General features: G+C 44.0%; 2 protein-coding genes across 7 annotated transcripts in view; one reads left to right on the forward strand and one right to left on the reverse strand.

Annotated features, from left to right (window-relative positions):
* Positions 1-1,303: 1,303 nt before the first annotated feature.
* harbi1 (harbinger transposase derived 1) lies at positions 1,304-5,751 on the reverse strand. 4 transcript variants are annotated; one of them, XM_004913384.4, is made up of 4 exons: positions 5,662-5,748; positions 5,132-5,245; positions 2,835-3,542; positions 1,304-1,940 (listed from the first exon to the last, which is right to left on the reverse strand). In XM_004913384.4, exons 3-4 carry the CDS (start codon positions 3,502-3,504, stop codon positions 1,567-1,569), a joined length of 1,044 nt encoding a protein of 347 aa, XP_004913441.2. In that variant the 5' UTR covers positions 3,505-3,542; positions 5,132-5,245; positions 5,662-5,748; the 3' UTR covers positions 1,304-1,566. The 4 variants fall into 4 exon arrangements, with proteins under 4 accessions (XP_004913441.2, XP_031756338.1, XP_002934124.2 ...); XM_031900478.1 differs by lacking the exon at positions 5,662-5,748 and adding an exon at positions 5,550-5,613; XM_002934078.5 differs by lacking the exon at positions 5,132-5,245 and having other exon boundaries at positions 5,662-5,751.
* Positions 5,752-5,804: 53 nt separating this feature from the next.
* Positions 5,805-16,490, forward strand: part of ambra1 (autophagy/beclin-1 regulator 1) — a 61,356-nt gene continuing 50,670 nt past the window's right edge. For 2 of the 3 annotated variants that reach the window (XM_004913386.4, XM_002934098.5), the window contains exons 1-4: positions 5,806-6,042; positions 13,475-13,691; positions 14,841-14,899; positions 15,630-15,813. In XM_004913386.4, the coding sequence (XP_004913443.1) occupies positions 13,557-13,691; positions 14,841-14,899; positions 15,630-15,813 (378 nt within the window). In that variant the 5' untranslated portion in view covers positions 5,806-6,042; positions 13,475-13,556. Of the gene's footprint in view, positions 6,043-13,474; positions 13,692-14,840; positions 14,900-15,629; positions 15,814-16,490 lie in introns of all 3 variants that reach the window. The other variant, XM_004913387.4, reaches the window with a different exon arrangement.

Raw genomic sequence — 16,490 nt, forward strand, 5'->3', positions numbered from 1 at the left:
ATGCAAAAGTGGCCATACACATGTATAGCCCCTCATATATCATTCTGTTTTGTTTACTGGCCGGTTTCGCCTTTATATGGCCACCTTCCATTTATTATGCTGTGTATCAGGGTTGGACTAGGGGGTGCAGGGCCCACTGGGGCTTCTGCCTCAGGGGCCCCTGCACCCCCCAATGTCCCCCGCCGCCTTCGCCTTCCCCACCGCAGAGGCCCCAACACCCTCAGTTCGCCTCCCCTGAGCAATCCTAAAATAAACTTACCTGCAGGAGAGGTAGACGGTGGATTGCGGGAGTGCCCGGGGGGGAGGGGGTCAGATCTGGGGCCCACTGGGTTTATTCCCGGTACCCCAGCAGCCCAGTCCGACGCTGCTATGTATAATGAAATTTGGTGAAAAAAATTAGGAATCCACAGAATCCAGGATTCGGTTCAGGATTCTACCTTTTTCAGCAAGATTCGGACGAATCCACGCTTCGGACAAAAATCACATGACTTTTTGTCACATAAACACAGATGTTGAACATTTTTGTCTTTACCCCTTGCTTTATTTAATTTGCATTTGTAAATTAAGATTCAGATTCGGTTCAGTATTCTGCTGAATATTTCACAAAGGATTCGGGATCCTAAAATATCGCATCCCTAAAATTTTGTGGGACACATGAATTACACATCAGACCCTAGCAAATTCTTTGTATTCCAGAAATGACAGACAGAAAATAAATCTTGGCCAGACTGTTTATCCAGAATTCCTCCTTGTTGATTTGCTAGGAGCCAAACAGAAATAAGAGCAGAAAGACAGTAATTACACTAAACCAAACAAAAGAGAGTAAACAGTTTAACCACCATGCAAAAAGCTGTGATAATCTTTTATTCAGGGAACATTATGTACAAAAATACATGGCTGGTGCTTGGCAGTTCTCGACTGAGCACTGCCTGACCATCACTGGCAGTCATAAAAAGTAGCAACCAATAAACAGTTACCATTAGGGTGAAGACACACGGAGCTACTAGTAGCAGCTACTAAAATAGACAATGCTGATCATTTACTGATAATTGTCTCTATGTGTATTTTAGCAAAGGCAATTCTCAGTATTGTCTATGGCAGGGTATTTTCTGGCATTTAGTAGCTGCTACTAAGTAGCTCTGTGTGTCTTCACCCTTACTGATTTATTCCAGTACTACTGTAGTTGGTCACCATTGGTTACTAGACTGGTAATCAAATTTTTCATCTTCCTTGTTGGGCTGGGAGCATGGGCAGTACCATCTGACTTCCGGAAAAGGTCACTGCTTATGTTTATTGCGGGTGGCAGAAATGTAAGGTTTCGATATCCCTAACATAATAAAAGAAATAGTGGCACTAACAAAAGCTCTGCCAATTGCATTTGTTGGGAGCAATGGAAACAGTACATTTGGGGGCATATTTATTATGGTGTGTAAGCCAACATCAACGGTGATAATGCCGGTCACCTACAATTTAGAAACCAAAAGCAAAGATCTGATTGCTATGAGCAACATCACTGTTGACGTTGGGTTACGCACTATAACAAAATATGCCCCTTGGAGTTCATCATCAACTAAAATGTGTTAGGATGAGCTCCTGCCTCATGCGGTAAGCCTCTGACTCTAATGGTTCCATGTGGACACATTCTTCATCGGGTTCCAGACTGCTTGTCCCAGACTCACTGACAATATCCAGGTCGTGCTGCAGAGCAATATTATGCAAAATACAACATGCCAATACAATCTGGGCAGACTTTTCAGGGGAGTACTGCAGGGTGGCCCTGGACCCATCAAGGCAACGAAAACGGAGCCGAAGGGATCGCTGTGTACGTTCCATTACACTATGCGTGGCGGTGTGTGCCATATTGTAGCGATAGTCTGAGGGGCTTTCAGGTAACTGCACCGGTGTCATCAGCCAAGGTCGTAGAATGAAGGCGTTATCCGCTGGAAAACAAAGTAGCCATTAGTGGTATCAGCAATCCTTCCCACAGCTATGGTTCAAGAAGCATAGTTTAAAGCAGGGGTCCTCAAACTTTTTAAACGGGGCCAGTTCATGGTCCCTCAGACTGTTGGGGGGCCAGACTATAGTTAGTCCTCAAACTACGGCCCACCCCTGCCCCTGCTGCATCTTCACCCCTGGCTACTACCTGTCTGCCTCACCGAGGTCCTTGGCCCCACTGCATCATGTCACTGTGTCACACCAGCTGATGCTAAGAACGCTGCGCAGAGACGTGATGCACTGGGGCTGAGGGCCAGGTAAATGACCTTGGGGGCCCGTATCCGGCACGTGGGCCGTAGTTTGAGGACCCCTGGTTTAAAGCTACAGAGCAGAAAAAAAAAATGTGAAACTTAATATAAATGCCAATAAATGCTCACAAAAGAAGGATTTATTTTACATTAGTTTTTTGTTTGGGTTTAGATCCCCCTTAAGAAAACAGTTGGAAAAAATGAAACAGGGATATTTGACCTAAATGGGAAATTTGAACCATTTTTGCAATTATAAGCAGTTTTACACTGCTAATACCTTGCTTCTGGCAGAGCAGCTCTGAGCTGCTGTGTGGGCAAGCCATGTAGCTGCCAGAGGGTTAAATGACTAATACAGGCAGCATTTCCAGGTTCTCTACCTCCATGTCAGCCTTAAAAATTAAACTCATTGACAAGGAGAGAAGAAACTGTGCTGAGTAGCGAGTGCAGGGACTGCCTATCTGTCATTGAACCCCCTAGCAGCCGAGAAGCTCAGAGTTACTCTAGCAGGAGCAAGGTATTGCCCCCCTATGAGTGTAAGAAAATAAAGGCAATAAATATTGAAAAAACAAAACCTGGTTATTGTTGACATACCTAGTAGCCAGCCCTGTTTGTGCATTTTGGTTTCAAACCGGCTGTAGAGTTCTGATTGGTGAAGAACGGCATTATCCTGCATGCTTCCCAGGCGACTGGTCTCAGCCCATAACAGAGAGCCCCGGGCATCACACACGAGCAAGCAGTTTAAGGAGTGAAGGCCTCTGCGGTTTACATAGGACAAGTCCTCTGAATTTGAGGCTTTAATATTCACTTGAGTGCAGTCTACCACCCCCAATACTCCAGGAACCCCTGCCAGATTGTAAAATTCATCCTTCAGTCTTTGCACTGATCTTTCATCTCTAGGGAAGGAGATGAACTGGGAAGCCCTCTCCACCAGAGCCTCTGTGACATTAGTCACGCAGCGACTCATGGAAGCTTGACTGATTCCTATTGTATCCCCCATGCGAGTCTGGAAGGATCCAGAGGTATAGAATCCAAGAGCAGCCATGATCTGAGTCTCTGGGCTGATTGCACGAGAACGCTGTGTAGGTCGAGATAGACTGCCCCCCAACAAATCAACAAGGTAATCAATAAATGGCCTGGGAAAGCCATAAGTGGTTACCAGGTAGTCGTCAGTGACATCATCAAGCCGAAATCGGTCAAGTGTTCGATGCCCTCGGCCGTACAGAAGCAAGTCACAATCCAGGACAGTGATGGGTACAGCCATATCTGTGCAAATGCTTCCCCCTCACGATGCTTTGGCTGCTGTAAGGATGTGCGGAAGGGAGGCAAAAACAACAAAGTAAACATGACGTTCTCCTATTCCCAAGCTATACCCTCCCCTGACATCTCAATTTCATATGATTTGTAGTTTTTTGGTTTCTAAAAGGTGTATTGTCCCAATACTACACCTAGCCACATAACTGACATCTACTACCCATTAGACCTTAACACTCACCTGGCACCCTTATACCCCAACACCCTGCCCATATTTTCCCAAACACACTTCCTATATTATACCTACACATTTATCCCCGGCATACACCCCACACTTTCCCAAACATTCAACCACGTACAATTTTTTGTACTTAGCTATTCCCACCACACACTGCCCATATTATATTATGCCTATCCATACAGCCCATACACTCTGCCCATATTATACCAATACAGCCCTCACACTGTACCTATATCTAAATATAAATCCTTCACTTACTGCCGATATTATATCCAAAAATACAGCCCCCACACACTGCCCATATTATACTCCCTCATAAATCCCCACATTCTGCCCTCATACTGTGTCTAAATATAAATCCATCACTTACAGTCGATTATATCCAGCCCCCACACTGCCCATATTATATCCCAGCATACAGCCCCCACACTGCCCATATTATATCCAAGCATACAGCCCCCACACTGCCCATATTATATCCCAGCATACAGCCCCCACACTGCCCATATTATATCCAAGCATACAGCCCCCACACTGCCCATATTATATCCCAGCATACAGCCCCCACACTGCCCATATTATATCCAAGCATACAGCCCCCACACTGCCCATATTATATCCAAGCATACAGCCCCCACACTGCCCATATTATATCCAAGCATACAGCCCCCACACTGCCCATATTATATCCAAGCATACAGCCCCCACACTGCCCATATTATATTCTATCATTAAGGCCACACATACTGTCCATGGAATACCCATTCAATGCACACACATATTTATCCATACAATGCCCATACTAAACCCAAACATACAGCCCCCGCACCCTTCCCATATTATACCCAAAGACTACAGCCCCATACACTGCTCATATTGTAAGCTCTTTTGGGCAGGGCTCTCTTCACCTCTTGTATCGGTTATTGGTTGCTTTATATGTTACTCTGTATGTCCCATGTATGAAACCCACTTATTGTACAGCGCTGCGGGATATGTTGGCGCTTTATAAATAAATGTTAATAATAATAATACTATTATACCCAGTCGTAAGGCCCATACATACAAACTACCCATTCGGGACAAACACATATCTAGCTGTAAAGTTTGGGCACACTGCCCATATTATACCCATACATGACTGCCCATATTATACCCATACACTGCCCATAATATACCCATACACTGCCCATATTATACCCATACACTGCCCATATTATACCCATACACTGCCCATAATATACCCATACACTGCCCATAATATACCCATACACTGCCCATAGGAGATCTAAATATACAGCCACAACACACTGCCTATATTGTCCCCAAAATAAAGCACCCCCCCACAGCCCAAAAACACACTCCCCATATTATTTTAAGACACCAAAACCCCACTGACCCTTTATTAGCGCCCCTCTTGGTAGCGCCATGGGTGAGCTGAGGGCACAGACTCTTCCTATACTCATGGTTACAGTTACTTTCTCTCCATGGAAGTCCTTGTCAACTTCACTATCTGAAAAAATATTTCAAAACACTTGATTTTCCCTTGAATCTTTACAAATATATCAGTACATGCTGATCATGTGATCAAACCTCATGGGTCAGAGCTTCTCACCCCTCCCCTCCCTGTATTTGGTAGCTCTCCTATCCCTTCTGTGTATGTATTTCAGACAAACTGCTACTTGTACCCAAGGTGCGCCCCGTCCATGATTTATTTATAACAATAAAGTGTTTAATATACTCGTTAAGCCTACGGGACGAATAGTATCATGGGACAGATTGCACCTTTATTATAACATTAACCCCCGATCTCTTACAATCAGTACAAATAATATCCCGGCTGGACCCCCCGCCCGGCCTGTTCCCCGCTAGTTCCGCCGCTGGCCGGTTGCTAGGAGATTGTCTCTCACCAGCGGAACGCACAATTACCTCTTCCTTCTCCTGACAGCTCTCTCGGCGCTCGGCTAGTTAGCCTTCTCCATGCCCCGCCCTCTGATTGGCTGACTTTTGTTCCTTGTTGGACGCCCAATCGATGCGCTCAGAAGGGATCCGTTTTTGTTTTCGGTGGTCGCTTGCTTCGGTCTGGCGGCCGCCATTGCCCGGTTCGCTGCTATACTCTGGCTTCGTCCCACCGGATTATCTTTCATTTATTTCCTTCGTAGCCCTCGGCCGTGCTTGTTCAGTCCGGGGCACGGTAGTTTTTCTCACACTCTGGGACCCAGACGCGGCCCTGACAGGCCTCATTCCCACATACGGGCTGGAGCTCAGGCCTTATCCGCCCGAGAGGCGATTGCCCAGCTGGCTTTATAGGTGCGTATTTAGCCCGGGCTCATGTAGCTCTGGGCACAGGGGAGGGAACAGGTGGCATCAGCGCCATGTTACCCACAAGCAACTATATGTCTCTTTATATATATATATATATATATGTGTGTGTGTGTGGCTCTCATATGGGAGCCTTTCTCTGCCTTCATAATATTGTGTATACATTGCTATACTGTACTTATATTATTATTACTACTACATAGGAATTCAGCATTAACCTAAAGTATGTGTGTAATGTGTCTGCTACATTCTAATACTTAGCTTTGTGAATATATAATACACACAGACCATACCCTGGAACCTATATACTTATTATTATTAATTATATTATTATTATTATTATTAATTATATATATAAAGCGCCAACATATTCCGCAGCGCTGTACAATAAGTGGGTTCATACATTGGACATACAGAGTAACATATAAAGCAATCAATAACCGATACAGGAGGGGAAGAGAGCCCTGCCCAAAAGAGCTTACAATCTACAAGGAGTGACATATAAAGCAACCAATAACTGATACAAGAGGTGAAGAGAGGTGATGTGTAACTGGGGATTTAAGATGTAATTTGTATTCTATGATTTTAGAAGTAAGGGTATAATGTACCCCCTACTGTAAATAATAAGGATATTAGAAGCTACTGAGGGGTTCTGTGCCCATATAAAGGCACAAGGCTGCAGGCTGAGTTATACAGGGAACTCTGAGTATCACTCATGTATTATAAGGGATAATGTACCCCCTACTGTAAATGATAAGGATATTAGCAGTCACTGAGGGGTTCTGTGCCCATATAAAGGCATAAGGCTGCAGGCTGAGTTATACAGGGAACTCTGAGTATCACTCATGTATTATAAGGGATAATGTACCCCCTACTGTAAATGATAAGGATATTAGCAGTCACTGAGGGGTTCTGTGCCCATATAAAGGCACAAGGCTGCAGGCTGAGTTATACAGGGAACTCTGAGTATCACTCATGTATTATAAGGGATAATGTACCCCCTACTGTAAATGATAAGGATATTAGCAGTCACTGAGGGGTTCTGTGCCCATATAAAGGCACAAGGCTGCAGGCTGAGTTATACAGGGAACTCTGAGTATCACTCATGTATTATAAGGGATAATGTACCCCCTACTGTAAATGATAAGGATATTAGCAGTCACTGAGGGGTTCTGTGCCCATATAAAGGCACAAGGCTGCAGGCTGAGTTATACAGGGAACTCTGAGTATCACTCATGTATTATAAGGGATAATGTACCCCCTACTGTAAATGATAAGGATATTAGCAGTCACTGAGGGGTTCTGTGCCCATATAAAGGCACAAGGCTGCAGGCTGAGTTATACAGGTAAGGGAAAAGGGGAGAATGGTTATTCTCTATATGTAACATCTTTATAAACATACAAATATGAATGTGTATAATTTAGGGGTGCACCGAATCTGGGATTCAGGGTTCGGACGAATCCTAAAATAGTGGATTTGGTGCATCCCTAGTATATTTTCATTAAAATACGATCCTTTGCGTCCATATAGGGCTACATACAGACGGGCACTTATTAATGCCTTTAATGTATATAAATGGGTCCATTGCATTAGTCATAGATGTGTTATTTAAACAGCACTTGCCCCTGAGCCCCTTTTCCCCCATATTAAAAATAATCCCACCCATGTTGGGTGCTTGTGCTTGAATCCAACCCACCTTGAAGCCATAAGCTGTTAGTATTGGGACCTTACATATTGTGTAGGATGAGCTATCTCCCTATTAAAGTTATCGTAGGTGATCGTTCAAGTGTAGGTATGGGACCTATTATCTGTAATGCTCGGGACCTGGGGATTTCTGCAAAAGGGACCTTTCCATAATTTGCCTCTCCATACCTTAAGTCTAGTAAGTCATTTAAATGTTAATCCCAACAGGATTGCTTTGCCTCCAATAAGGATTCATTATATCTTAGTTAGGATTAAGTACAAGGTCTTATTATTACAAAGGAAAAGGAAATCATTTTTAAAGACTAGAATTATTGAATTAAAATGGAGTCTATGGGAGATGGCCTTCCCGTAATTCAGAGCTTTCTGGATAATGGATCCTATACCTGTATTAAAAAGAATTCATTGGAACCCAACTCCAAGCAGCATGGATCCTGAAGTACAGTTACAAAAAACTGACTGTATGCTAAAATATATAGCTATCAATATATAGAAATAATAGCCAGAGGGGCCATAGTGTCATCTTACTATGGAAAATATTTTCTTTGTGACACTGGGCAGCATGGGTAATAGTAGAAGTTGCAGTGATGTCTCATTTGCCGGAAAATCACAGCCAAGGTAATGCTCACTTGAACCCCATTTTGGTACCCAAACCCCTTGGGTTTACCTATGCCTTCCTGGTATTCCTCTTACAGCTTATTATAAAAAAAAAGCATGCTATAATTGATGCAATATCCAGGGCACAATTGCCTAAGCATCCATGATTATTTTTGGGGGACATTTGTACTTTTACCTTATACAAAAGTAAACCCAATCAGCTGCCAGGAGCTTGGATACACAGTCTTGGTTATTATAAGAAGACTTTTGACCAACTCTCAAAGCGACTTTTAAAAAATAAATATACATATACTAGCAAGAAATGACAAGACTTCCATCACTCCTTTGTTAGTGTATTTGCTCTCAGTGTAAAGGTGCCCATACACGTTAAGATCCGCTCGCTTGGCGAGGTCGCCAAATGAGCAGATCTTCTCCCGATATCCCCACCTACGGGTGGGTGATATTGGGTGAATTCAGGCTAACTCGGTCGTTTGATGGTAATTGGCACAATTGGTTCGGGGACCGCATCAACGAGCCTATGTGGTCCCCGATCCGACTATATTTTTTAACCTGCCCGATTGATATCTGCCCGATTTCAGGCCACATGTTGGTCAGGCAGGCCTGTCGTTTGTGCCCCTACACGGGCCGATAAGCTGCCGAAATGGTCTAATGGACCGATGTGTGTGTGTGTAAATATTAAGGTAAGTTGTAATAAATACTTTATATGGGGTGTTGCTGCCCTCCAGCTGCTGTTGTGCTGCCTTCCTAGACAGCTGAATACCAGCCCTGTACATGGCAGGGGGATCTATGTAGGTTGCACAAGCCTGTCGGTCAGTTTTGCAATGTGGCTCGTATTGATATCTCCTATCTCTAATTCTCCAAGGGAATATGGGAGTTTTAGCTGATGTCACACAGTTCCTTGGAAGCTCTTCAGGGAAATGAGCTCTGTATTTTAGCTACTAGTAGCAGCTACTTGTCACAGCTACAAAAATAGACCATGCTGATCATTTACTGATAATTGTCTCTACGTGTGTTTTAGCAGAAGCAATTCTCAGTATCGTCTATGGCAGGGGATTTCTCGCATTTAGTCGCCTTGAAAAAGAAGCTGCTACTAGTAGCTTAGTGTGTCTTCACCCTAAAGGCTGCCATACACGTGCCGATTCTAGCTGCTGATATTGGTCCCTTAGACCGATTCGGCAGCTTATCGGCCCGTGTATGAGCACTAACGACAGGCCTGCCCAACCAATATCTGGCCTGAAATCGGTCAAATCTTGATCGGGCAGGTTTAAAAATTAGTCGGATTGGGGACCACATTGGCTTGTTAATGCAGCCCCCAAAGCGACGGACCCCTATACCCATCGTTCTAACAGGGCCAAAAGACCAAATTAGCCTGATATCACCCACCCACAGGTCGCCAAGTAAGCGGATCTTAGTGTGTATGGCCACCCTTAGGGTTAAGACACACAGAGCTACTAGTAGCAGCTACTTGTCATGGCTACTAAAACAGACAATGCTGATCATTTACTGATAATTGTCTCTACGTGTGTTTTAGCAGAGGCAATTCTCAGTATTGTCTATGGCAGGGGATTTTCTAGTGTTTAGTAGCCATGGAAAAGTAGCTGCTACGAGTGTGTCTTCATAAGGGCTCTCATTATGGGAATTATTTATAGGGAAGCTGTGTTTTTGTTTGTTTCAGCTTATTACAAATAGGTTTTAATTCAAAAAGTGGTATTTTTTTTTAATGCTTGGAAATAGTTGAGATTGCCTAAGCAGCCATTGGCCTGTGAATGTAGCCGTTTTAACTCTGTATCTGTATTCTCCTGCCCCAGACCCTACAGTCTATAGAGTCAATGTGCTTGTAGTTCATATGGAGGAAAGTGACTGGGTTGGTTTCTTTTGATGTCTGGAACCTTTGCAGCAATGCCAGTTTCCAAGGATTTTAGCCAAGTGCTTTCTCTGTGGAACGCCAAATCTTTAAGCAAATATTAATATTCAGCAGCTAAAGGTTGGGCTAAAAGTAAGCAGAAAACGAGATCATTCGGGATTAGACAAGCGTCGGCTTCCAGCAATGTCAGAAATTCGCAGGAGGTAAACGAGAAAACATTTTTAGGTATTTATGTGGTTGCAGGGGCAAAATATCCCACTAACCCATAGCAACCAATCAGCAGTCCTTTTTGTTTGTCTAGAGGAAGTAGATTGGTTGGTCATGGCTTTTTCTTGGGTGTTAAGGTCCCCATACACTATAAGATCCGCTTGCTTGGCGATGTCGCCAAGCGAGCGGATCTTTACCTGATATCCCCACCTACGGGTGGGCGATATCCGGTGCCAAACGATCGGATTACAATTGCGCCCATGGGGCAGTCGGTTCGGGGACCGCATCAACGAGCCGATGCGGTCCCCGATCCGACTGGATTTTCTAACCTGGCCGATCGAGATCTGGCCAATTTCAGGCCAGATATCGGTCGGCCAGGCCGCTCGTTTCTTCCCATACACGGGCCGATTAGCTGCCGAATCGGTCCAAGGGACCGATATCGGCAGCTTCTATCGGCCCGTGTATGGGGGCCTTAAGTCACATGACTAAAGGTAATGCCCCACTGAACTATAGTTTGTTTAATTGCCCCTGACAAACTGTTGGTCCTCCATAGACTTTCATGGTAATCGCCTGGATCCTGCAGGTAAAATTGTGAGTTTCATCTAGTCTATAATTCTCTGTTTAGTTTATTATCATTTTGTAGAAGGTCTAAATCACCTGCAATGAAACTACAACTCCCAGCTGGTTGCGTTGTTGAACACAGGGAATTGCGGTTTCTAATCCAGTCAGGGCGTTTTCATTGTGTTTCTCCTTGTCATGTGGCTCTGCTCCCCCCCACTTGAATGCAAAATGGTTAAATCCGTAATGGCCCCGGCTGCGAATCAAAATATTGTCCTGCCAATAAATTCTGTTTGATATTTGTACTCTGTGTACAGCGCGGCTGCCAATGTTTTTTTGTTCTTCCTTTTTTTTTTTTTTTTTTTTTCACGGCCCTTAAATAAGAAAACATTGCTGCTTCTTACTTAAAAAGGGGGAAGTATCATCCATCAAGTAAGAAGTTTGCGCTTAATTACTTTTGGCAGAAGCATTGAATGTTATTGTGGTTAAACATTAGTTAGATGGCCAGTCCAGCCGGACCGTTCCCTCTGTGCTTTCCTTTCCTAGATTTCATGTGCATTAGCCATTATCTCTAGTGTTTGTACAATCTCTGTGCTATTATTAGTTACCGTGTCTTCCTTAAGTGTAGTCCAACTCTCTTCTAGTGCTGTGGCCCTTCGTTTGCTTACTAAGAATGCTGGGAAAAGTAGTCGCCTCAATATTTATCATCCACAGCCCACTATGTGGTTCAGCTTGTTTGGAAAGCAAAACATTGCTGTGTATCCAAATATATTTATGACTTCCATGTTATTAGAGACGCACTGAATCCAGTATTCGGTTTGGGAATGTGAAGTGTTTGGCCGGATTGAATCCAACGTCTTAAAATCATGTGACTGTAAAGGAGAAGGAAAGGCATTTTGGCATTTTACTGCCAATAGATTTGCCACAATATTGCAAACTATATTGTTTCCGGAGAAAGCTTTACCATACCTGAGTAAACAGCCCTAGAAGCTCCCTCCATTTGTTTAAGACAGCAGCTGCCATTTTAGCTTGGTCTCAGTAGCCTCCTGCTGCAGCTCTAGCCGTTGGTTGCTCAGATCACACATTCTGATGGGAGGGTGAGTGCACTCTTCTGAATTCTTATTGGAGGGGGAGAGAGGAGAGAGCTGCGCAGGCTCATGCCCCAAACCTGAAGGAGCCCTAAAGGAGAGGAAGTCTGATACTGAAGAACATGGGTACACAAAGGAAGGCAAGAAATCCTGTTTTTTTTGACTTTTTTGATAGAAGAAGTGCAGTGTTTCTGTGAGTGCTTATGGCTGTATTTACATAGGCCTTTCTGATAAAGCTTACTTAGTTTTTACCTTTACTTCTCCTTTAAAGCTCTGAGCAACTGAGTGTAGAGATGCACGCAGGTCCGGACTGGGATTCAAAATGGGCCCTGGTATTTCAAGTTCTCAAAAGCCCAATAAATAGTGAGTGTCTATGGCATCTTACAGCAGCCCCTCTGGCATTTGCCAGAACCCACAGATTGCCAGTCCAGGTATGCATGCACTGAATCCATTCTGATTAGGCTGAATACCGATTTCCTTGGGCCAATCCAAACCCTAATTTGCACATTAGTGAAATTCCCGGGGAAAAAAAATTAATCACGCAAGAAGAAAATGTTGCCTTCCTTTGTGGTGTCATTTCAAGGGTTTGGATTTGGTTCTGCCAGGCACTTAAGCTGAATCCTGCTGTAAAAGGCTCCAGTTCGTCCGAATCCGACAGGGTAATGTTAGGGTAATGTTTCAGTCTTTTGTCCAAAGTCTATGGAATTTTTAGATTTTCCATCAAACTAAGGGGGTAAGTGTGCCTAAAGGTTCAAGGAAAAAATGCCTTTACAGCCACTGGCTAGTGCAGTGAGATCTGACTCGTGAATCCTTGAGACGGCAAATGAGTTCCGTTTGGGGCAAAGCTTTGTTGGGACTTTTAAATGGCATTTTTGCAGGGGGGTGGTGTTAATGAAGATACTTTTTTCCAGCCTGCATTAAGGCTACCGTTGCCTCCCAATACAACTTAATGAATAGTTGGCTCTGTCCCCAAGTGCCATTTTATCTACAGAACACAGCTGTGCCCTGAGTAGTGCCCAAAGCAGCGAGTCAAGCTGACAGTTAGAGATCCTCTTTAACGGACAAAGCGCTACAAGTGTTCAGGGTACAACAAGTGTCCTAATCTTTAGTTAAAATATTATTGCTTGGTAAAAGCAAGGCAGCATACACACGGGGGCTACTGACCCAACAAGTGAGCCAGAGATGTATTATAGTCACTGCATGTACCATAGAGCATTGCATGTATTATGTTGCACCCTTATTGGTAAACTACACCATTTGGTGAGGCCATATTCCTCCCCCCAACAAAGTAAGTAGTTTGGGGTGTCTGTTGAGGAGATAAGAAATGTTTTGGTACATACTGTTCTTATCAGGCTGTGCATTCCTTTCCCTGTACACTACTAGGCTTCCATGAAGTCCGCCTGCTCCTGGATGTCAGCTCCTGCATCTAGTTCCAAGAGCTTGCTGTGACGGCACTGGTGGTGTCATGAAGGTAGTGCCTGAGAAGAATGCTGTCCGGATCCTGGCTGGACGGGAGAGGGGATTGCAAGCTCAGGGAGCCCAACGTCTTCTCCAATGCCTGGTGGAGGATAAGACTCGGTTTATGAAATGGGAGGGCAAGGTGAGACGTTTAAGGGTAACTGCACCCTTACAGATTCTCTGTATTTCAGAAGGGTTTAGGATGAGAATGATGCAATAAAATATTGCTGATGCAGGGCTTATTTTTGTTTTTATAAAGGTGTTTATACCCTGACACTCTCAGCTTTTTTACCTAGATTTCCATTGTTCTGATTTCATTTTATAATGCATTTTACCTCCTGTAAAGTGCCTAGGGCAAAAGATTGAATTGAAACAGCAGGCATAGGTGCCATTAGTTCAGGGACCGCATCAACGAGCCGATGCGGTCCCCGATCAGACGGAAAAATCAAACCTGCCCATTTGAGATCAGACGGAAAAATCAAACCTGCCCATTTGAGATCAGACTGATTTCAGGCCAGATGTCTGTTGGGGAGGCCCATCATTGGTGCCCATACGCAGGCAGATCAGCTACCGATATTGGCAGCTGAAATTGGCCCGTGTATGGCCACCTTTAGCTAGCCATACACAGCCAGATTATAGCTGCCAATTCGGTCCCTTCAGACCTGATAGCACCCACGTAAGGTGGGAATATAGGGGGAAAAAACTGCTTGTTTGCCAAATGAGTGGATCTTATAATATATGGCCAGCTATACATGGGCTGTGTTGGCTAGTTATTGTGTTTGGGACCCTCCTGACAGCCTGTTTGGCCTATGTCTGGGTGAAAATCTGCCATATATCTTTTGATTAACAAATCTCATCAGACTTGGCACGATGATGTGGTTTCACTAGGCCCCTGTTATGATCCAATCATATTAGTCCAATTTGGCCCAGAGCATTGGTAGCCAAATGGTATAAAGATCCACTTGTTTGGTTAGGATGAGTGTATGCTGAGCAATAGATCTGCTGTGCCATTTCCCTGCTAATAATTATACTCCTGTATGTAATGTCAGGCACGTACCCATAACTGGTGTTATATAACTGGCCTACCTAGTTAATATCAAATTGCACTTGTGCTCATGTCTTCGCTATTGTAGTTTGTCAACAGGCATAAAGTAGCCCAAAGGTGAACTCTGACAGGAGCTCTCTGAAGAGACTTTCCCCATCAATGTGCTGGTGAATCAGGGCACTGATTTTGTTTCTGCCTTGTTTATTTCCAAACCTGTGACCTTGCCATGTCTTGTTTATCTTGCAGAAGGTGGAGCTTCCCGACAGCCCGCGTTCTACATTCCTACTGGCTTTCAGCCCAGACAGGTAAGTTCCCTCCCCCTGTGCCTAGTGGCACCCGCGATAGCATGCAGCTGCTTTGCCACCTGGCAGAACACGATCAAGATCATCGCCCTTCTTCCATGGGTTCTGCCAAGAAAGTGCACGCTGAGCATAATGATTAGGGCCTAACAAGAGCAGCATTCACTCTGTGTCTGCTCAAGGGCTTGACTCAGAATTTATACACAGACATTACACGCCCCGGCATTTTGCTTTGCTCTCATTTGGAAACAACAAGCATGCCTTGGCCAAAGTTTCACAGAAGTACTTGTTGGCCTAGGAATTAAAGGCGTAACAAAAAAAAACAAAAAAAAAAAGATGAATGTTGAGTTAATAAGAGTGTGAAAAAAATAAAAGAATGATATAATTTGTTAAATTGGTATTTTAGATTTGACAGAATATCAGGTCAAGGTGATAAGTGAAGGATAAATACACTGGTTGGAAAATGGCTCCCACAGAAATGCATACAAGGCCCTGACCCCTAGCATTAGAAGTGGAAGGTATATAATGTAGAGAACCCATGAATGGCTCAATTCAGTTAACTGCAGTCAGTGCCGGTGAGGTCTGTGCTCAGTTGTAGCAATTGGCCAACCCTGGGCACATAGTGTCTTTTCATTTCTGGCAAGTGACTCTAGGGGTAACAGCAGATTTTACTTGGCCTTAGGAGCATTATAGGCTGCATTTCCTAACCTATTTGATACCATGTTCTCCTTTTCAGGACTCTGCTAGCTTCCACCCATGTAAATCACAACATTTACATCACAGAGGTTAAGACTGGGCGCTGCATCCATTCTCTCGTGGGGCATCGGCGCACTCCATGGTGTGTGACTTTCCATCCCACCATCCCAGGACTCATTGCATCAGGGTGCCTTGATGGCGAGGTTCGAATTTGGGATTTACATGTAAGTAGCTGGTGTACTTTGTGTGTTCTATCTCTTTACATTGGTTCACATTTCAGACCCTGGAACTATTTCCTCATTCTGCTGAATATACAAAGAAGGCAGCTTGGGCTCCTCCTTCAGGATTACACTTTTAAGGCTCTCCTCAACCAAGCAGTCTCAAGGTCGGGGGGTATCTTCTGGATAAAGAAACAGACCCAAATAAAGGCTAAAGAGAATCCTGGATCCTTCAGTGGAGTCTGAAAAACACTCTCAGTATATATTTGAGGAGGAGCAGGATAATGGAAAGTTAGATTCCATTTCTGACCCTTGCCTTTCTTACAGCCTTTTTTTGGTGAGGCGAAGCATCCTATCATTGATGGCAAAGACACCTAAAACAGCAGCAGATAAGCCGTTCCCATCTGTGTTGAAAATATTTATAGGTTCCTCGGTGCACACAGCTATCACGGTTAATATGGTGTACAGTGAGAAAGAGAGTACAAAGAGGAATGATAAAGAAGTTTCTAAGTTGTGGGGTAATCCACAAAAAAAAAGCTCAAAGTGACTGCTGCAGTTTTTAGGGAGTTTAGTTTGGCGGAAGAAAAACAAATATGGCATCAAAAGCAACACGTAGCCATTGGTAGCCTAAACTTGAGTGTATAGGTGCTTAAAGGTATTGTCTGAACTGGAAGAACCAGTAA

This window comes from Xenopus tropicalis, chromosome 4 (genome assembly GCF_000004195.4).
Source record: "Xenopus tropicalis strain Nigerian chromosome 4, UCB_Xtro_10.0, whole genome shotgun sequence".
Lineage (NCBI taxonomy): Eukaryota > Metazoa > Chordata > Amphibia > Anura > Pipidae > Xenopus > Xenopus tropicalis.